The 21974-nt window shown below is 43.7% G+C and overlaps 1 protein-coding gene across 3 annotated transcripts; it reads right to left on the reverse strand.

Annotated features, from left to right (window-relative positions):
• Positions 1 to 41: 41 nt before the first annotated feature.
• Positions 42 to 13336, reverse strand: NELFCD (negative elongation factor complex member C/D). 3 transcript variants are annotated; one of them, XM_073309217.1, is made up of 15 exons: positions 13152 to 13334; positions 12111 to 12226; positions 11827 to 11936; positions 10315 to 10424; positions 9742 to 9849; positions 8098 to 8250; positions 5617 to 5747; positions 4949 to 5114; positions 4201 to 4335; positions 3513 to 3652; positions 2299 to 2413; positions 1830 to 1925; positions 1470 to 1610; positions 881 to 1010; positions 42 to 452 (listed from the first exon to the last, which is right to left on the reverse strand). In XM_073309217.1, exons 1-15 carry the CDS (start codon positions 13215 to 13217, stop codon positions 418 to 420), a joined length of 1752 nt encoding a protein of 583 aa, XP_073165318.1. In that variant the 5' UTR covers positions 13218 to 13334; the 3' UTR covers positions 42 to 417. The 3 variants fall into 3 exon arrangements, with proteins under 3 accessions (XP_073165318.1, XP_073165317.1, XP_073165316.1); XM_073309216.1 differs by lacking the exon at positions 42 to 452 and having other exon boundaries at positions 492 to 1010; positions 12111 to 12223; positions 13152 to 13336; XM_073309215.1 differs by lacking the exon at positions 42 to 452 and having other exon boundaries at positions 493 to 1010; positions 13152 to 13335.
• Between the last annotated feature and the right edge of the window lie 8638 nt (positions 13337 to 21974).

Below are 21974 nucleotides of genomic sequence, written 5' to 3' on the forward strand. Positions count from 1 at the left end.
AAAGTGTGTATATATATTTTTACACACACACACACACACACACACACACACACACACACACAGAGGATCAGTAGAAGAAATTTCTACAATCTGTGAAAGTAATAAAAAACATTCCTTGAAATAGGACTATTTCTCATGCTGTTCTTAGGCTGGCAAACTGATTTTTGTAATAAACATATCCTGAAGTATTAATTCACTTATGGATTGATCCTTTCCCAAAGATGCAATAGAAGACCTCTAGAATAAAGTTCACAGTTACTGTGCAATATGGATCAGCAAGCATCTCTACACTTCTTCCTTGTTGGCTGCCATTGTATCATCCAACTACAGAACCCTACTGGTGATGGGCATGGCAAAGAAGTGATTGTCCATAACCTCAGTATTCATGGTGCTCTGCATTCTTGTTTTCTCGCTTCCTCAGTTCACCATAATGAAGTTAGATTTGCAATGAGCTTAAAGAAAAAAAAAAGATTTAAAAAAATTGTTCAGCACATTGTTTTGGTTATAACTGCTTTCATGTGCAATGTCTGCATTATATAATTGGTTTGTGACAATTCAGTAAGTTAAAATCTAGGAAACAGATTGACCCTTTTTGTTCCGATGCATGAGTGTGCTATGGAGGCAATAGAAAGGGACTTGCACTGCTATACAGCAACCTCTCTAGAAGCACTGGTGAAGGACTTTCAAAGGAAGCCCCATCTAGCCATCCCTGGTTAAAGGAAAAATCTCTCCACATGGGTCTTTCAGAGGAAAGGGAAACTAGAATGTACACAATAGTGCCTGTATAATATATTCTGTTAAATGTAATCCCCCTCCCACAAATATTATCTTCAGAATGTAACAGGTATGTAAGGGAGTGAGGAGTGAACAAACATCTTACCTATGAATTCTGTGACAGGGTCATGTTCACCTTCTGTTTTAATAGTGCCTGCAATGCTTTCATTCTCTAAGATTGGAAGGAAAAGCTGCACAAAGTCTGAAGTATATGGAGGAGCAATCACATCCAGTACCTGAGATATCAGACAGAGAACTGTGGGTTACTTTTCCAGTTTGGTGATTGGCAGAGACCACTGACTTGTGTTACCCTCCTTCCTTAAATCAAACTGGTGGTATATTACTAATTCACATTTCTTTCACACCACCTCTAGTCTCCTGCCATGCTTTGGCCCTGTACTGCCTCTAGCTTGCTGATGTTGCAAACAAACCTGTTTAAATCACTACAGGAACTCCCACCCCCTGAAAACAGTATGCCATGTCCTAGTGAGTGTCCAGTGTTAAGTGTATATCTCAGAATCTGATGTGTCTTGAAGTACAGGTATTTGTAAAATCCTCAGTTAGTAATCTCTGCCAATAGTCTAATCCAAACAGATATAAAACCTATATTAAATCTCTTCTGGTTGTGTGCTAGTTGTCCCTTTTCAAAGCAAAAGGAACAAAAAGAGCTACATGAATAAAAGTGAGCAGCTGACCTCAGTAACAAAGTATCTAATGAGTGAGATGTCTGTGTCTAGTTTCTCCAGACACTTGCGGATATAACCAACGACAGGTAGGACATATCCCCGACTGAGTAAGTGAACCATTCTGTCCAGAAGGGTTTTCTTCAATTCCAGCTGAAAAGACAAGAGGCGAAAAAAACATGCATATGAATCAGAATCACCTAAAAAAAGGTGTTATTGTTCATCCTTATCAGTTCAGTCTGTCAAGTAACTTTTTATGATGACATAATATTCTTGAAGCAAGTTCCACTGGGAATGTTGGGGCAGCAAGATCAGTTATCTGTTAGACTTATGACAAGGAGCAACATAAAGAACAAATCCTTTAAGTATCACCTGTTCCATGACATCAAGCTGGGAGTGTTCCGTTTCAAAGAGCTTGACAAGAAGTTGCAGAACTTGGGGGTGAAGCAGCTGATGGCACGTGCTGATCTGCAAATATGAGGTAGTGTTACGATTACCAGTATTTCTACTTCAAAAGACAGTTATTCAAGCAGGCTTACCCTTATTTTCAGTTATTGATCCACTGCTCAATACAGAATTCTTCAGGACTGAATGTATATAACTGCCATTCATCCCTTTGGGGGCTAGAGTTGCCAACTCAGTGGGACTTGCTCCAGGAAATCCCATCTCATTGTACCAAGCAGTTAACTCGGGGTGCTGAAATGGATTCGTAACAGTAAACTGACTGATGTAATCCAGTGTGTGACTTCAATGGATTTTGGATCAGGCCCTTAGTTCCACTCACAAACCTAAAAATTGCCATTACCATCACCATTCAGTAACATATCCATTGTGGTCTTACCTCATCTAATAATGCCAGATGCACTGGAGTGTGATCAGTCTGAAGCTGAAAATATCGTGGTTCTGACACTGTCCAGTCCACCCACTTTAATACACCCATTGCCACCACAGGAAACCTAAATAGAATAAGCTCCATTACACAAACTGATTTAGATACTCAATCCTAAAGTGTGTTCTTAGTCTTGCCTACAAATCAGCTGAAAGTTTAACTTAGATTAGAATTAATTCTCAGAGAGGAAAAGAAATACTCTTCCTGCTACCAGCATGTTCAGAACAGGCTCCACTGATAAAGTAAAAGGAGATGCTCAGCCTAGAGAAATTTCTTCTCCCTTCACAAGAATGCTCCAGTAGCAGAGAATGGTATGTCCCATACACCGTGGGCAAGATGATCTCGCTCCATATAATCTACTGTAAGGCTGAGCAGGCCCAAGAATTTTCCAGTCAGATTACTCAACATCAGCTGTCTCAGACTTGGGGGAGGGTGGGGATTGGGGGGACTGTGGTGTGTGTGAAAGGAAAGATTTGTGCTAAGATTCATTAGGTAGGAAAAAGTGACTCCGATGTGACTCATCTCCTTCCAACTGTACAAATGCACAGTCTTCTACAGTACAGAAGATTTCAGTTTGGGGAACGGAGTAATAAGATGGAGGTAGACCAAGCCGACTTGATTACAGACTGATCCAGATGAGGTATATTTGGAGCCTCAATGTCGCTTATACCCTTGCAAATATGGCCATGAGAGATCTTTCACATATATGCTCAGAATGATGATACTCCTAATATTGCCCACAAGGAAGCAACTGCTCCGGACGAGTGAGCTGTGAATAGAAATAGCTTCCCAGTTCAACATTCCCAGAAAAGGTCTTTTTAGACCTAGTTATCTATCCAGAACACAGCAATTATATCACGACTTATTACTGAAAAATACACCTCCCCATGAACAGCAATTTTGAAGACGGAAGGAGTTTCACAGAAATACTACATGTTCTCCCAAGGGCTCCAGCACAGCTACATTACATAATACAGAAAAGAGAAGCAAGAAAAAACAGAAGTCAACACCTAAATAACAATCCTCTGAAGCCAGTGATGTGTAGCATTATGAAATACAAAACAGAGCTAGCTGCAGCTTGCACTATTTGCTTCTTTTTATTACTATGTAAACTGTAGTTTGTTAACAGAAAGGAGTTTCAGCTCAGGAATAGACTTTCTACCTACCTGATGCACTGATAGAGGGTGCTCAGCTCTGCAACCAGCTCTGAAGCTCCTTTGTTTTCATTGCAGCACAGATTGTGAACAGTTTCAACAGCTTTCGAAGTTGATTTCAGCTCATCTTTGTTTATGCTCACTCTCTTGTTCTGAAAATATTTCAGAATTAAGCTCTGAATGCAAGAGTTGTGAATTTTACAGGAAATTGTTGGCTGTTTAGGGAAAGAATTATTATATGACACGTCTCACATAGCTTTACCTTTCACAATGCTGAAATCTGTATATAAATTTGTAAAGTAACCGAAGTACAGATGAGTGTAAAGTACTATGAATGTTTATCTTGTATTATTAAAAGGTCTATTTTCATAATTTTAAATTAATTCATTTGCTTCTAAAAGGAGAGTTCAGATTTTCTAGCACAGCACAGACCACTGCAATTGCTACTCTAAGATACAATGGCAAAAACCCCCAAACATCTAATTCCAAACGTTTGCTCTACTGGCCTAATCTATAGAAGACCTGGACTTCCCATTTTTTTCAGTTGGAGCTGGGGGGTCTTTAATTCCTCTGAAAAATCAGGTGCACACAGTTTTCGTCTAAGAAATGATGGACCTTAAAACAACAAGCCTGGATTTTCCTTAAGTATACTTACATTAATGCATTAACTTTAACTTCTGCACAAAGAATCTGATATTACCTTTTTCCATGTCTCCACTACACTGGCTGCATATGCTAATATGTGGATATACTTGTGTTTATGGTCCTGATTGATCTTAGCACCTGGCTTAAATAGTGACTGCATGAAAAGGTCCAGAAAGGCGGGTACTCGAATCTGTGAAGGAAACACAGGGTTTCATTAGTGCAACAGATTAAAAAGCACCAAATAATATCTGCATCTTATGTACACACACAGAATAGGGTACAATAATGCATTAGCTGCTGAGCGACAGACCAGATGGTTTAATGGGTCATATTTTTAAAGGGGCTCAAATCAAAGTGCTGGCACAAAGTGGAGAGTACAATGAGTAGCACAGACAATATTATTTAGAGATCTAAATTTTCCTGTTTATTACTTGAACTCCACACATAATCAGGTATTTAGAAATCTAAACAAGATCATTTGCACTTGTAATTAACTTTGGGGACACTTTTTAAAATTTGACCTAATAGATCTTTTCCATATTCAACTTCTGGGAAATGTTGTAAAAGCATTCATAATTAGATGCTACAAGTAGCATGATCACATTTCTGTATTCCTTAATGAGAGGAGTCTCCATAATGAGTAACTGAGTGCTAGCAAGCGGCAGCACTTATTACTATCTCTTATTTTGGTGTTTGTACAGCACCTTGCGCGATGGGGCCTGAAGCCCTGATTAAGGCCTTGAGATACTTATGTCACAGAAATAAAAAGAAAAACTTAACAGTATAAAGAGGTAACTACAAACCAGTTCTACTGGAGGTGGGTCCATGCTTGTAAACATTTTGAACAGGACTGTGATGTCCGCTGGATTCAGTGCTCCTTTGGATAACATGGCACCAAGTGCTTGACATGCTCGAGGGTAGGAGGCTGCAGTACCCAGGGCTAGAGTGATCTGACTAGCATCGTGGCCTCTTGGTAAAGAGCAAGACACACATGGGCATTATATTTTTCTTATAAAGAAATGGAAACATGTTAATTTTAGCCTCAGAAACATACAAATAGAATAATCAGTGTTTGTCAGCTAGTGTGCAGAAGACAGCCTTAAAGACTGAACCCTTTCCTCAGTGAGATAATACCAGTGTGGCTAAAGCAGGAAATAAAAGATTTGCATAGGATATTTTAACAAGTTTTTACACAATCAGAAAATCAACATTAATTAATTCTTTCATCATTGCTACTTCAGGTATCCCAAACTGGAAAAAGGGCTTGTTTGTTGCTCTGTAGATAGTTGTTTATTGACCACACCTGAGCAGCTCTCTTACTGTGCAGCTTTATCCTACTACGAGCAGGATGAAGAAATTTAGGAATTCTCTTTCTCAATCAAGCATGGGTAAAGCTGACATTTTGTGATTTACCATACTTTTACCACTGAAAATCTGCTCATGTGAGAAAGACAAATTAACAAGGACTTACTTCTCATGAGCAAATCGCTGAACCTCCTGAGCAATCCTGTGCACAGCAGACCCACCTTGCTCTTCTTGGGCTAATATGGACATCATGGATTGAGCAAAGAGATATGTGTGTTCTCCATGGCAAACCATTTTCTGTGAACACATTCAGGAAGAGGTTATTGGCCAGTCTGTAAAATCTGGGTCACCCTTCAACAAATATATTGCCTTAATAGCAGCAGCAAGGTTAGTTATGGTGCTGTCCAGGTTTGGGCCCCACACTACAAGAAGGATGTGGAAAAATTGGAAAGTGTCCAGCAGAGAGCAACAAAAATGATTAGGGGACTGGAACACATGATTTATGAGGAGAGGCTGAGGGAACTGGGATTGTTTAGTCTGCAGAAGAGAAGAATGAGGGGGGATTTGATAGCTGCTTTCAACTACCTGAAAGCGGGTTCCAAAGAGGATGGATCTAGACTGTTCTCAATGGTAGCAGATGACGGAACAAGCAGTAATGGTCTCAAGTTGCAGTAGGGAAGGTTTAGGTTGGATATTAGGAAAAACTTTTTCACTAGGAGGGTGGTGAAGCACTGGAATGTGTTACCTAGGGAGTTGGTAGAACCTCCTTCCTCCGAGGTTTTTAAGGTCAGGCTTGACAAAGTCCTGGCTGGGATGATTTAGTTGGGGATTGGTCCTGCTTTGAGCAGGGGGTTGGACTAGATGACCTCCTGAGGTCCCTTCCAACCCTGATATTCTATGATTCTAAATAACTGAGTAAGCTATAATGTAAATGGAAAGGTGATACCATAGAAAATCCAGTGCAGAATGACATCCTTGTATGTGATGCTATTCCAGAACAAGCTAGATCTAGAGATCCTGCTTCACTTTACTACCCAACATAAAAGGCTTTTTGGAATTCTCTCTTCTGCACCCAACTGTCAGATCTCATGGTTTTCCAGTATTTCTCTCACTAAATTTAGAGAATTTATTAGCATTAAGCTATCCAAACCTCACTACAATATTTAACAGAAAAGAACACGCACTTGTCACAATTCAGGGCAACTGCACCTGTATTTCCCCTCAGTGGTACACCAACGGTACCCACCCTCAGACATCCCGCTCCGCATCTGTTGCCTTTCTTGGATGGACACACATTTCTCTATCCCTTCTGACTGGGGTATTCCCAGGCTGCACAAGGGTATTCCCTTGACTTTACTTTTAATTCCCAGCACAGAAAGGTTGCCCTAGGACACCTGCTTGCTTTCTCTTCAGGACAGAGAACAGTATAATTGCTTGAGATACAAGTTACTGCACAGTTATTTCTAAGCAAGCCTACTTTATTCTTAAGAGGAAACCTATTAAAAACAATAAAAGGCGCATGCTAATAAGCTTACCAGAGTTCATCCCAACTCTCATATAGGCTTTGGCAAGTGCAGTCTTTTAATACCCCCATCCCAGGGGCATCCTTGTGGTTACAAGTTCATCAGAGCTTCAGCTCAGAACAAGCACACAGTCTTATGAGGCCCCAGTAGGCCAAGTCCTTCCAATCCTCCCCTAAGCACTGGGATCCTCCATGAACCAGGGGTCCTGTCCATTTGCTGGAACAGGAAGAAGGCCCTGAGGCAGATTAAACCCCAGGCTTTTATCCAGAAGCATTTCCTTTGTCCGTTGGTCCCTGAAGAATCCAATTTGAACTAGTGTATTTATTTCTCTGCCTGAGGGTGACTTCAAAGGGTCGATAATAGAGGAAGTATATTAGCCCCGCTCCTTACTAGAGAAGGTACATACAATGCCACAATACAAACACAACTGCATTTTTACTACAATGTTCCCAAAGGTGTTAACCCTAATGAATGAGGGTTAATTTAGTAACAGAGCATCAGCAGCAAATTCCCAGTCCCAGACTTTCCCCCAGAAACGTGCATCTTTTATTGCCCAGTCCTCTCCTGGACAACACAAATTCATATAATATTAATAGAAAATGATATGCACAAATCCTGTTATCTCAAATGGAATTTCCCCAAACACTTCAATCCAAGCACACTGTTGGATGCTGAGGAACTTCCAAGAGTTGCTGCCTTGAGGTCCTGCATCATAACCAACATTCTTCTGGGTCTAGATTTTCTAGACCACTACAATTATGCCAGGACTGATACCCCGCTGTGAACTGATAGCATGTGTCAATCAGGACACTGGTGATACTGCTGAAAGCATAATGGGCTCTAAAATTCCTGCTAGACTTCTACACCTTCAAAATTATTCAGATTAATGAACCTCAAAACATGTCATCTCAGCAGCCCATACAACCCCTGGTGGTCACGACTCTGAACAATATAAAAGTTATTTTTGATGCATAACTCTTGGTGTACATTTTTTTCTGTGGGCCCATAAACAAGACTGCATAACCATTTCACAACATTCTGAAGATACACTGAAGTTTCTACACCTCCCTTATTGCCAGGGAAGAGGTGAGATTCCTTTTGACAAAAGGTAAAATGACACTTACTGCAAACTCTGGGAGGTTCTTCTCAAGGTTTTCTTCCCCTCCATCTAAAATTGTAGCCAGAGAAGTTCGTAGCACTCGAGAAAAGACTTCTAATTGCTGACATGCAGTTGATACACTGGTTATTTCCCCTTGATAACCAGCATCAGATATAAGCTATAACAACAAACAACACTTAAAATGATTTTGGTATCTCAGCACATCTTAGCAAGATTGGATGAAACTACACTGCACAGAATGTTAAAAGAGTCTCTGCATACACTCCATGGAATCCAGGTAATACAAATAAATAATAGTCAGCATCTAGACACAGACTGAAAAATATGATAACAGGACAGGTGGATAAACCCAGGTCATAACATGGGGAGGAATAGCTCGGGGGTTTGAGCATTGGTCTGCTAAACCCAGGGTTGTGAGTTCAATCCCTGAGGGGGTCATTTAGGGATTTGGGGCAAAAATAAGGGAGGATACTTGGTCCTGCTGTGAAAGCAGGGGACTAGACTCAATGACCTTTCAAGGTCCCTTCCAGCTCTATGAGATAGGTATATCTCCATTTATTAGTGGGGGATCAGTGGTTTGAGCAACCCTTCTAAACCCAGGGTTGTGAATTCAATCCTTGAGAGGGCCATTTGGGAGAAAATTGGGGACTGGTCCTGCAGGGGGTTGGACTAGATGACCTCCTGAGGTCCCTTTCAACCCTGATATTCTAGGATAACACATTCCTGTACTTTCTGGAAAAAAGAAACAAAAGAAAAAAGAAAAAACCTCTAGGACATAATATAAAACAATGCATTTCCATTCCCTCTCAGTGAAAGGTTTTACTAATGTCATAAATTGTTAAAGCAAAGTTAAAGCAGTTCACATAAAATATAAGATTCACCTGTGAACTGAATTAAGCTTCCTAATTAAGTGTTCTCATTGCTATCTGGGACCATTAAGTTACCTGCAAAACCTTACACAAAACAAGTTTACGAAGCAGTTAGTCTCCTGGCTTGCCTGTGTGCACGTAAGAGATCCAGGAGACTATCTACTTCTTGACACACTACCAAAAAAAGGTTAGCCATCGGTCAGCTGTTCTATAACCTACATGAAATAGGTTGGTGGTCAGTCTCCCTTTACATCACAAAAATACACCGTAACAGTTGGCATCCTTGCAAGTGGTTTAAAGGAGGCAATCAAGAATGGGTCCCCTGACAGTGAGGTACACTACGGTGAAGCCTGTACTGAGGACATCTGTACAAATACTTGCTCTTCATGTAACCAGAATGCTATAGATTTCAGTACATTTCACAAACACCAAACTCACTTTAAAGAAGCCTTACCACATGGCAGTCATAATGAGAACGGTTTAGACTGCCTACAAATGAAATGTAACAATTTACTATTAAAATCCACACATATAGATTACTGTCTTTGATCCTTGATTTAGCTAGGTCAAACTAAAAGAAAAATATTTCCAAGATGCAGTCTGCAACATTCTTCCCATAGAAAATAAACTCTTAAAATGCACAGAGTTAACAATATGATAAATAGTATTAACATGAATGCCCAAGAGATTGGGAAAGGTTACAGTTGGCATGGTTGGCGGAAGAATTAGCTTATTACTGAAACAATGATTTCTGTTTATTAGACTCCAGTATTGATTACCTTAACAGTAAAATTAAGCATCAGGCAGTCTGGATGGGCTTCCGCAAGTTTGTAAAAAAGATCTCTCCATGTAGGATGTGCTATCATTTGCTCAAGCCAGGCTGGAGTCTGCAAAAATTACAAAGACAGAAAGAAACACTGCTGTACAGTGCCATAAAAAAACTGAATTCGTACACATTTATATAATCCAACAGATTCCACTTCTTTAGCTTATCCAGAGTAAAAATTTTACATGCATTATTTCAAGAGTCTTGAAAGAGAAATAGCTAACTGGAACCTTGTAACAAAATAATATGTATTCAGCACTGAGCAGTTTCCACTGTCTAAGTGAACCTACAGGGCTGCTTATATATGTAGAGTAATTTTAACAGAGGGCTAGTTTTAGAAAAGTATTAAAGAGGAATCTACAGCTTCCTTCCCCAGTATTTGAATCCAAGGGCCACATTTACCTTGATCTAAAGAGATACAACCTCATAAAGATGAGCTCAGAGACATTATGTCCAACTATTGCAATCCTGAGTCTGGCCACTGAGCAGCTGGTCTGTACTTGGCCATGTGTATTCTATGCATTACCTCGCCTTCCTCTGTAAAGATGGAATCTGCTTTCCGAGGGTCAAAGTGTTTGATGAGTAAACTTTTCAAGTGATTTTCTACAGTTTCCTGAACCTGCACCGGCTCAACACCTGCAAGGAAGGAAATGTCACTGGGTGGAATCTGAACTGTCAGAGTAGTAGCAACTCCTTGAAGTTTCTCATTGCTATTAGAATAATAGAACAGAAGTCATCTAACAAATTAACTAAGAGGCAAAAAGGGAGACAGTATTCAAAACTCAAAATAGGAATATCAAGCAATATTAGAGCAGATTTGAAGGATTTCTCTTTCCTAAACACAGACACACACATGTGCAGGTTACATTAATCCTTTTCTCAACTTGTCTTCTCCACTCATGTGAGCAAGCTGGGCACTGACATTTACAAGACACCTAAATAGGCTGATAAGTACATTTCAATATCTTGTCTGTTCACAAGAAAGCATATAGAGAATAGAGAGTGAACCTACATGGCTACAAACTAAAAGACAGCTGCTTCCCATATGATAGGTTCAAATACACACCCACCAGCCTCCAAGTATCCTTTTGAATAACGTGTAATGAAGTAACCAGTATCTGTAATGTGATGGCAGTGATTTAAGACATTTCCAACAGTGTGCATATATGCTTTTCATGCTAGTTACATTTGAACCTACCAAGATGTAGATTTCACCTCTTCATTACACCATGGCAAAGATCCAGCAAAATTTACACTGTGAACTTGCCCCTTAAGCGGCAGAGCTGCAGAGATCCCAGAAGGTATGGCAGTAAAGAATTTCATTCTCAATCAGTACTTTTGAAAACTGCATTTACAAAACTGTATATTTAACTGATCCACAAGAAGCAGGCGGCAACTAAAATGTAGTTAAATCAACATTAATTATGTTATGCTATAATAAGATGTTAGGTATTTCTAGAGTATCACAACACTACCTAAACACTATTCTCTTCACATGGGATTAAAATAATAGACAAAAAGCAGAAAGTCTAATAGACAATAGCTCCTTTCATACTACAATTTTAGTATTTTTAGTGTTCATCACCACAGTACCTCACTCATCCTTTGGGTACAATTGTGTTCTATTAGACAGCTGCCACATCACTACACAAAAGTGGAACTAAAAATATTCCCATCAGGTATATCGGGATTAAAGGCAAAAAAATGAATTTAGTCATATATTTCGGTATAGAATGGCAACTTGGACATCATCCAACTTTTGGGTATGATCAATGTTATCATAGAATATCAGGGTTGGAAGGGACCTCAGGAGGTCATCTAGTCCAACCCCCTGCTCAAAGCAGGACTAATCCCCCATAGTTGCCCCAGATCCCTAAATGGCCCCCTCAAAGATTGAACTCACAACCCTGGGTTTAGCAGGCCAATGCTCAAACCACTGAGCTATCTCTCCCCGCCCCATATCTGCCAACAGTTCAGAGATTTCTGATGTATAAAGAAAAACTACAGCCACAGGACAATGGTAGGCCACTTAGCATACCTGTTTGAATGAGCCACTCTGCCAGTAGATTTACAGTTTGTGCTACTGCAGTATAATTCTCTGACAGCAGTTGGATAACATTCTCTGGAGAGCCACCTGCCTGGAAATACCTGACACAGGGTTAAAAAAAAAAAAAAAAAAGCAGTTATTTCAAAACTAACTTAAGAAACAAAAAACACCCCACCCCTATGTAAAGGCAGAACAATGCACTCAGGTATCATTTTCACACACTGTCTCTTACATGCAACATATTATCATTACCTATCAAAATCTTTCACACTCACCTTTTCAGTGTGTTAAATATAGAGGGTTCCATTATATAATCTCGAGTGGAAAATTTATGCAAACATTCTTGCTGGACTTCAGCATCATCTTCTCCTTCTCCATACTCATCATCCTGCTGTTTACAAACACAGAGTCAGAGCAGTTATTTCTCTTTTACATTTGTTTTTTTCTACTGTGCTAGTTACATTTTAAATAGCTTGCTCATTGCCCATAAAGGTGCACATACACCATGATCTCCTACAGCAAATGCCTTCTACAGTAGAAAGCACAAGCTCTTAACAGAATTTACTTCAACACCTAACTGCATTTAGGGAAAAAATGTATTTTTAGGGTGGAAAATGTATTTTTAGGAAAGCGAGCACAATCAAACCTTAAATACAAATAATACTGCAATTGTAGAATCAGAGCATTAAATGATAAATCTCTTGGAGCAAGACATGTCTCTTTCCTTTATACTTTTTCAGCATCAACTGTGAAAAAATCCAGGCACCAGAAGCAGCCATAAAGAATAGGATTTTTTAAAATATACCCCACATTTACAGCATTTGCCATATGAAGGGGGACTGGCAGGGTCTAAAGATCAGCCATGATTGCCAGGAACTCATCCCAAAAAGGACAGGGGCTCAGGAGGGCACAGGTTTTGATATCACAGGGGAAACCACAGTTATTTTAAATACTGAGGAAACATTTTTTATTACTCCTGACAATCACAGAGGGGAACCCCTGTGCCCCCTCTGACCACGCCAATGGGTCAGCGAGTAGGAAGCAGGCAGGCAGACACTTGGGGCGCACCGAGGACACTACAACCCACCCTCAGCAGGGCAAGAGGAGAGAGGCTGTGCTGCTTTGTGCAAGAGAAGCTGTTTTGTGATGGCGCAGCGGGGACAGGACAAGGGGAGAGTCAGCCTCTCGGAATACCCCGGTATGAAGTGTGGGGGGGTGGGGAGTGGAGCCCCCTAGCCAATATTCCCGCCTCTGCTCCCCCTCCAGACGGGACCTCCAGCCATAACCCCTCAGCCAGGCTCCCCCCCGCCTCTCACCGCCCCTCCATCCGCATCGTCCCCCCACTCCGCCGCGCTGCCGCTGAAGTAGTCAGTGTCCTCCATGGGCTCCTTCCGCTGCGAGCCTCCGACCGAAACGCCCGCCCCCCAGCCCGGCTCGGCCGGCGGAACCAGGCCAGGCCCAGGGGGAGGGATCCCTGGGGGGCGGGGAGCCGCATGTGACGGCGGGGGCGGGTCTCGACCGAGGGGGGGGCGGCTGGGCGGGGAAGAAACTGAGCAGGGCCTGGCCGCGTGGGCTGAGGCGGGCGGGCCCGGGGCCGCGCGCGCGCGCGGGAGGGGCGGGGCCGCGCGCGCGCGGCCGTGGGGAAGGCTCCTCGGCGCGGCGGGGTCACGGTGCGAGGGTCTCCCTGAGTCGCGCGTGCCCGCCGCCCCGGCGGGAAAGAAGGGGCCCCTCGCTGCCCAGGGCGGCGCCTTCCGCAGCCCCTGCTGAAAAGGGGCAGGGAGCGGGGCGCTCCCTGCGTCACGCCGGGCCGGAAAGCTGCCGCCACACGGCGGCGCGCCACCCCCGGGTGTCGCGGGGGCCGGGGCCCACCCCGATTTGCTTTTCCGTGCAGGACGGAGCCCCACGCGGGGGGGGGGGGGGGACGGAGCCTCCATCGCCGCCCGAGCCGGTTCCCAGCCGCCCTGGAGCGCGCGACTTACCTCAGACCCGCAGCCGCCGAGCCCGCGGGCAGGTCGGCCGGGCACGGCCCGGGTGTCCGTGGTTGGTCCTGGAGGCAGATGATCTCGCTGCAAATTTCAGAGCATTTCCCCTGTTTTATGGAGTGAAATGGTCACAGCTGAGCAACACTCTGGGGTTTAACCCCCCATCCCCGCCCCTCGTCAGTGTTTGTGGATTGACACGTTCACGGTTGCAGGAGGGTAGGGGGTGGGGGACAGCAAACCAGGGGCTCTCACACTTCATTGCAGGCGACTCCCCTTCTGACAACAAAAGCTACTACGTGACCCAGACGGGGGACTGAAGCCTGAGCGCCCCCCCCTCCGCCTTAGGCATGGGGGAGGTATAAGGGGGGGACAGAGTCCGAGCCCCATTGCCCCATGCAGGTGGGACAAGGTCAAAGCCCAAGGGCTTCACCCTCGGGTGGGGGGGGGCTGTAACCTGAGCCCCACCTCCACCCCCGCATGGTGGGGCTTGGGCTTCAGCCCCAGGTCTGAGCAAATCTAATGGCAACCCTGGTGACCCCATTAAAACGGAGTCATGACCCACTTTGGGGTCCCAACCCACAGCTTGAGAACTGCTGTAGTAGACATTGAGATTCAAAAAGTTAAAAACTTATAACTATTAAAACAAATGATCAATGTCACATGTCAAAATATACAAAGTAAATATCCTTATGTCAAAATCAAGTAAGTTCCCAAGCAGCATTTTTCTTACTTTGCCTACCCATAAATGTTGTTGATCATCAATGGAAATATTTTCTTGTATATTTGTGTGTGTAGTGTGAAATTGATTTTTTACCAACATTCACCCATAAAAACCAAATCCTTCCAAGCTTACATATGGGGTTTGATGGCAGAAAGCCACAGGTTAATAAACAGCAGGTCTGTGAGTATCAAGAGAGTAAGTATGAAAGATTAGCCATGAGTCCACTTCTCCAAGATGTCTAGCACCTCTCAATGCCCAGAAGGTTCCCACCACCTCACAGGCTCAGGTAACTGGTCAGAGATGGTTCAAACAAAATCTGGGACACATTGCCAAGTGATCTTTGTCTCCCAGCCCACTATTCCATTCTCCTGTACCATGCCAGCTGTTTGTGTAGGTGGTGGTGAGGTACTGCTGTTATTCCCAAAGAGGCTATGGTCCACGATTTACACCCAAGGAGAATAGTGGGTGGAAATTATGTGTTAATAAGGAGGAAAGTAACTAGGATGCATTCTGACCAGAGCCACAATAAAGGGGGAGAGAGTCCAAATCCTAAGGGTTCTCAAGTTATCCCCATGATGCACTTTTTACACCATGCATCACTGAAGAATGGGTCCTTAACATCCCATTAGCATTAGTGGGCCTCAGAAGTCTCCTGCAGTTACAGGTGTGGCAGCCTGATGTGAATGGACTCTGAGTCTTCTTTACAACAAGCACATAAGAAATTATGAGATAGGATCATTGTTTCTGAGAGGAGAGAGATGAAGATATTGTACTCATCGGGGAATTCTGCGCCACTGTGTGTGTGCAGAATTCATGTCCCCTGCACATATCTTTGCTTCCCCGCAGAAAAATGACTTTCTGATAGGGAAGCAAAGGGAATCTGCAAGACTAGACACGCACAACGCCCTAGCTGGGCAGGTATATGGTTTCAGGAACCCGGAGCAGCCAGCGGAGAGGTAAATCACCGCAGGGCTAGGGACACCCCAGCCAGTGGTTCCTACCCTGAACCGGGATCAGCTGCTTAGTTCTGGCTGGTCTGGATGCAGAAGAGGGCAGGACTTCCTCTTCCCTCGCAAGGGGTGGCTGGGGCTGTGTTAGAATCACCCCCAGAAACCTCCCACTGGTAGCAGGAAGTTCAGCATCCTCCCCTGCTTCTTGCCCCCATCGCTCCTCCGCTGCGGGGGGAGGAGTCACTGTACAGGAAGCTGCTCCCCCATCCGCCCAACCACCATGCATCTGGACCTCCCATACCCAGACACCCCCACCAAGCCTCATCCCAGACACCCAGAACCCCCCTAGCCTTCTATACTCAAAATGAACCTCAACCCTTCATCTGGAGCCCCCTGCCTTCAAATCCCCACCCTTGCGCCCAGCCCACCCGCCACAGAGCTCCCTGCACTCAAATCTCCACCCTGATGAGCCCTACCCCTCTGCACCACCATGAGCTCCCACATCCAGACCCCCAGGTAACTGATCCCCAGTTAGTTCCACTCGGTCCCCCACTCCACCAAGCCCCACTCCCCGACACAGACCCCCTGCTGAGACCGCCACACGCAGACCCCTCCACTGAGCCCCAACCACTTTAACCTGGAAGCCCCAGCAGAGTGCCATTGCCCCAGCACCTGGAACCCCCCCCCCAACAAGCCTCTGTGGATCCAGATCCCCCCTCACCTAAACCCTCCACTGAGCTGCCTGCACCGACTGTCCCCCACAGAATCCTCTCCCCAGAATCACCCCACACTGAGCCCCTCCACACTTGGATCCTGCTTGGTTGAGTGTGCCTGCCCCATACCTGGTGTGCCTGGCACAGAGGGGCAGGGCCCCAGGGTGTTTCTGTGTCAGGGTTAGGTGGAGCCTCACCACTGAGTCCATGTCCCTGGGGTGGGGAGGCTGCTCGGTGATCTCCCACCTTCGTGGAGCCAGTGGCCTGTGCTCCCCACAAGCATGCTGGAGCCTCTGCATTTATTTATTGGCAAATAAAGCTTGCAGAATTTTGAAATGTTGTGTGCAAATTTTTTAATTTTTTGGCACAGAATGCCCTCACGAGTAATATAGAGATAGTTTATTTGTAAATATGGATTGTGTTGCATTTCTTCTGTCTTATGTATTCAGAGTTTCCTTCCTGGATACTGTGTAAACATAGGTCTGCCCCTTTTCTTGAAAATATTTAAAATATTTCTATTTAAACCCTAATTCCAGCTACCATATATTTAATAAAGGGGGAAAAGGAGCTTTGATGCATCTCTTCTACATAAGAAGTTCCTCTTGTTGCTTTCCTGAAGTTCCAGTATTCACTGCCTCTATAATTAGCATTTGTTTTGCTTAGGGAATTGTGAATGTTTTACATACTTGCTGGAAACAAATTGTTTCTCTCTTTCTTGCTCTTTTAAGCATGTTTGTGTGGTAAATTATGGGTGAAACCATTTTGAGCTTGGGCAGATACAAATGAAATGTGAAAATTAAAGACTGGTGCAGTAATGGCATTTTCCAGTGTGGGGTGTGTTTGTTCTGTCTGCTCCATTTTAAGTGATTTATCCCTGGTTACAGTTGCTACCAGAAATTGAAGGCTAAATGCACAATGATATTAGCAAAAACATTAAGCTAGATGTCAGTAAGAAGAGAGGGGGGAAAGTAGATACACACTGAAGTTGTGAGTTCGTAGCAACAGCTTCCTACTTACTGTTCTTTGAAATGCTGAGGTGAAATGGGAAAGCCAGTGATAAGTTTGTTATTAAATATTTATGTTGTGGTTGCATATAAACACTACACCAGGTTAGGGCCTAATGTGTAAACATATATAAGCAAATACCCCCCCCCCCCGTTTTTTTTCCCCTTAGGACATGCTCTATACAAAGACATCCACTTGTATGACATAAACTGTACATCTTGTTTACTACATTTAAAAAATAATTCCTGGTGTGTCCTAGTAGTAATAAATCATATTAGGACCAGAGCCCATGTATTCTACAGCCAGAGCACAGAATTGTGTTTCAGAGTCTTAGTTTCTTGTGTGTTTGCATGGGTTTTTTAAGGTTTACTTCAAGTTTTTCTGGTTGTGAATAAGACCTTCCAAATGATAATCAAGTGGTAATTATTGTCCTCCTGAGTCTACAGAGAGCCCGAAACTGTAGCTCTGAAATCTGAATTACTCTGCTCATTCATTTCATCTGATGTTAACTGTAAAGCCTACATATAACATTTTAAATGTCAAGTTGCAGAGTACCAGCCGTGTTAGTCTGTATCCGCAAAAAGAAAAGGAGGACTTGTGGCACCTTAGAGACTAACCAATTTATTTGAGCATAAGCTTTCGTGAGCTACAGCTCACTTCATCGGATGCATACTGTGGAGCTGCAGTTTCCACAGTATGCATCCGATGAAGTGAGCTGTAGCTCACGAAAGCTTATGCTCAAATAAATTGGTTAGTCTCTAAGGTGCCACAAGTCCTCCTTTTCTTTTTTCAGGTAAGGTGAGCTATTACCAGCACTAGATCAACCTTTCTGTTGACTTTTGGAACCCCATATAGCCCATATCAGAATTTGGCCCTCTGATGTTTAGTCCAAATGTACAACAGTTAATCAAACTAATGTGACGTGGAGTGCTAACCTAAGGAAATAGGCCAACAGTGGTGCCAAAGTGAAGGGAAAGACTGGAACAGCTGCCCCAGGAAGGGAATAAAAAAGGCAGGAGGAGGAGAAAAGGAAGAGAACTCAAAAGCTGAAATGAAAACTGATCAAACTATCTTTAAATAAGGCAAAGAGATGAGTATTATCAAAACTGAGCATGAGAGCAATATACAGAGTCCCTTTGTTTTAGTTCAGATTGACTTCCTTTCTTAAGTTGTATAAGAGCTTATATGTGAGACATAGGAGGATGAGGGTGTATTCTGCGGTTTGGAGGGCAGCCCAGACCGTAGCTGATTAGTTAAAAGATCCTTTATTCCAGTTCAGGATCCCTTTAATTGGAGGGAGGGAATTACACTCTCTTCCATGCTTGTCTCCATCTCATGAAATCATGTAGTAGAAAGGAACAAAAGACCTGTCTATAATTAATTTCCAATAGGTCCTGCTAGAGATGCACTCCTGAAATATCCAAGTGATGATAAGCAGTGTTAGTTTATTCCACTTGCAATTTTGATTGGATGAAATAGTTGTTTGCATGCGCCCCTGAACTGGGTGTAGATTGGCTGTATTGCACTTCGCCACAAGCACAGCTGTGTTTCATTGGTGGGCATTTGTAAGAGTTTTGGGAACAAAAATTCTAGATAAATGTAGAGTAATATCTCGTGATCCTGCCAAGGAGGAAAAGAGACCTCGTCACAAACACAAGGACTGAAGCAAAGAGGAGAAAGGAGCAGGCCTGTGATACTGTTCTTCACCTGTGCTGACATTGCTTCCTGGCTGCAGGAGTGTAAGACACAAAGTAACATTTCAATTATTAAAGCAATGTTGACCACTTTTATGAGAAAAGACTGGGAGTAAAGTGACAGTGAGAGCCTGGAGGCCAATGGAAATCTCCCTTTAGAATAAAGAGCATGTTCTACTTCTGAGGGCATTCTGTGCCAAAAAAATAAAAATTCTGTGTACAATATTTTAAAATTCTACAAATTTTATTTGTCAAATAAATGTGGAGGCTCCATCATGGCATTGGGGAGCACAGGCCACTTGCTGCCCATAGGTGGAAGATCATTGTGCAGCTCCTGCCCCAAGACATGGGACTCAGTGGTGAGGCTGTATCAAACTCTGACACAGCACAGGGACTGGGTCTGCCCCAGAAACACCCCAGGGCCCTGACACGCTGTGCCAGGTGCACCAAGTGTGGGCAGGCAGGCTCAGCAAGGATTCAAGTGTGGAGGGATCCATGTGTGGGTTGAGAGGGTTCTGTGTGGGGCAACCTGGGGTGTGGGCAGCTCAGTGGGGGATACGGGTGCAAGGGGATCTGGATGGACAGGGGCTTGTTGGAGGGTTCTGGGTGCAATGGTAATGGGACTCTGCAGGGGGGTCCAGGTGAAGGTGGTTGGGGCTCAGTGGGGTGGGAGGTCTGGGTGTGGAGGGGAGGGGATAGAGCTCGGGGAGGGAGGATGCTGGGGGTGTGGGGCTCAGTGGAGTGGGGATCTGGATGCAGGTGGTTAATTGGGGTGGTCCAGATACAGGGGGAATGGAGCTCATCAGAAGGGTTCTGAGTGTGTGAGGAGGGTGGGAAGGGGAGGCCCAGGATGCATGGAGATTGGGTGAATGGAGGAGCAGCTCCCTGCATAGGGATTCCTCCCACTGCAGCTGAGGAGTGATGGGTGCAGGAAGCAGGGGGAGCTTGCAGAGCTTCCTGCGGCCAGGGGAGAAATCTGTGGGTGGGTCTGACCCTGCCCTGGATGCCGTGCAGGGGAAGAAGAAGTCTCATCTTCCCCAACCCAGCTGGGACTAGCAGCTGAGCCTGGCGCAGGATAGGAGTCCCCTGCCCCACAGTGATTTACCTCTCTGCCAGCTGCCCTGGATGCCCAAAACATACTTCTGGGGAAGGTTGCATGACCGCTTTTGTGGCTTCCCTTTGCTTCCCCATCAGAAAGTCATTTTTCTGCAGGGAAGCAAAGAAATCTGCAGGGGACATAAATTCTGCGTATGCGCAGTGGTGCATAATTCCCCCAGGAGTAATGCTCAAACCACAGCTTTTGGTACATTTCCCTTTAGTCAGGTGGTAATCAGCACCTGACCGCAGTTAAAGGAGAAGACCATAATCCCAATGACTGGATGGGTGCTAACAACGTGGAGCAATTCAACTTATGGGAGTAGCACTAAGCAGTAGGCAAATGGTACCTCGTTTTTTGGATAATGGTATGGGTAATTCAACCCCAAGTTTTGTTTTCAGTCTACATATATTTTAGTTGGTGCAGCTCACGTAGTTAACAGAAGCAATATCTGTGCTATATTTGGGTTATCGGATTCTAATGCTACCAGTATTGCTGCTGAGCAGATTGCGCTGTTGTAACCAACTCCTAAGTGCTGAAACTCTGTGGATAAAAAAGGCAAGTATTAAGCAGCAATGCAATGTGTTAGCGGTTAGAAATGCCCCATTCAAGCTCAAGGAGAAGTGAGAACTCCAATAACACCTTCAGTTCTGGTGTGAGTAGTTTTAATTCTGTCTCAAGGTACATGGCACACCTGAGCTGTATGGAATAGCTGACTTACAGAGATAGAAATAAGACATTTCTATACTGCACCTGAAGCTACTCTAGCCAGAGCAAAGACAAGAGGCAGATCCTCCGAGAGTAACAAAAATGCATGTACCCCTCACGCTTCATCAGCTCACTTGTATATTGTGTTTATAACCCAGAAAGGTGTGCAAGGCTGCAAACTGTAGGACACATTTTTGGAGGATAGTTGTAGGACAGCTACTCTGCTGTCCCATCCAATGGAAGGTGGAGGAAATTCAAGACAAGTTATCCTGTATGAAAAAGGAAACCAAACACTGAGACTTCAAAGCCCAGCCTGATCCATACTCACATGGGAAACCACAAAGCAAAACCTGGTATTGCCAAGAGTAGTGCCGGTGACTGCCCAGAGCTCCCTTCTCTCTGAGTGACACAGAACATCCCAGCCTTAGTGGGGATGTGGTTGTTACAGATCCTGTGGAAGTTGCAGTAATACCAAGGTCTGAACCATTTCTGATTGTTTGAGATCTGCTGCACCTTTTGGAAAAGTAACATGTTAACCTAAGAGCTATGGACAAACTCCAGATCAAGCTGTTACGTTGGTCTTTCTGAATTTTCCTTCCTCTTTCAATTGGATTGTTAGTTTCTCCTAACAAAAAAAACAAAAACAAAAAAGAAACAAACAGAAAAAAAAACACATTTCAGTGCCTATATACCACATGCGTGTGTTAGATGGAAATGATTTAGATAAAGTAGCTCTGGTACAAAACGGCTACAAGAAGGCTATATTTTGCTGGTGGCTGAAGTGATCCCTGGATATATATAATGAACCGTAAAGCACTTTGCAGACTTGTTATCTTTAAAGTATTCTCATTACTAGAAGGCTTTCACTGCCCTAGCCTTTATTGTTTGTGATGTATGTCATTAGAGAATTCTGGGTGTTTCTCTGGATTATAACTAAGAGGTTTTTCCATACAAATGTGTAGCCGTTATGATACAAGTTATTTCTGTCATCTGTATACACTAGATTTCAGTTAAAATATTACAATCCTTTCACTATGAAGAGGAAACTTGGATCAATTATTAATTTATATAGAGACAAATTATTTGCATCGGCTCCTAACTTTGGCATTTTACTGTGCATCATGTCATGTTTCTTGCTTCAAAAGCACCATGCAAAGTAACATGATTATTTCTGGTTTCAGAGGAACAGCCGTGTTAGTCTGTATTCGCAAAAAGAAAAGGAGTACTTGTGGCACCTTAGAGACTAACCAATTTATTTGAGCATGAGCTT

Source organism: Lepidochelys kempii, chromosome 13, assembly GCF_965140265.1.
Source record: "Lepidochelys kempii isolate rLepKem1 chromosome 13, rLepKem1.hap2, whole genome shotgun sequence".
Classification (NCBI taxonomy): Eukaryota; Metazoa; Chordata; order Testudines; family Cheloniidae; genus Lepidochelys; species Lepidochelys kempii.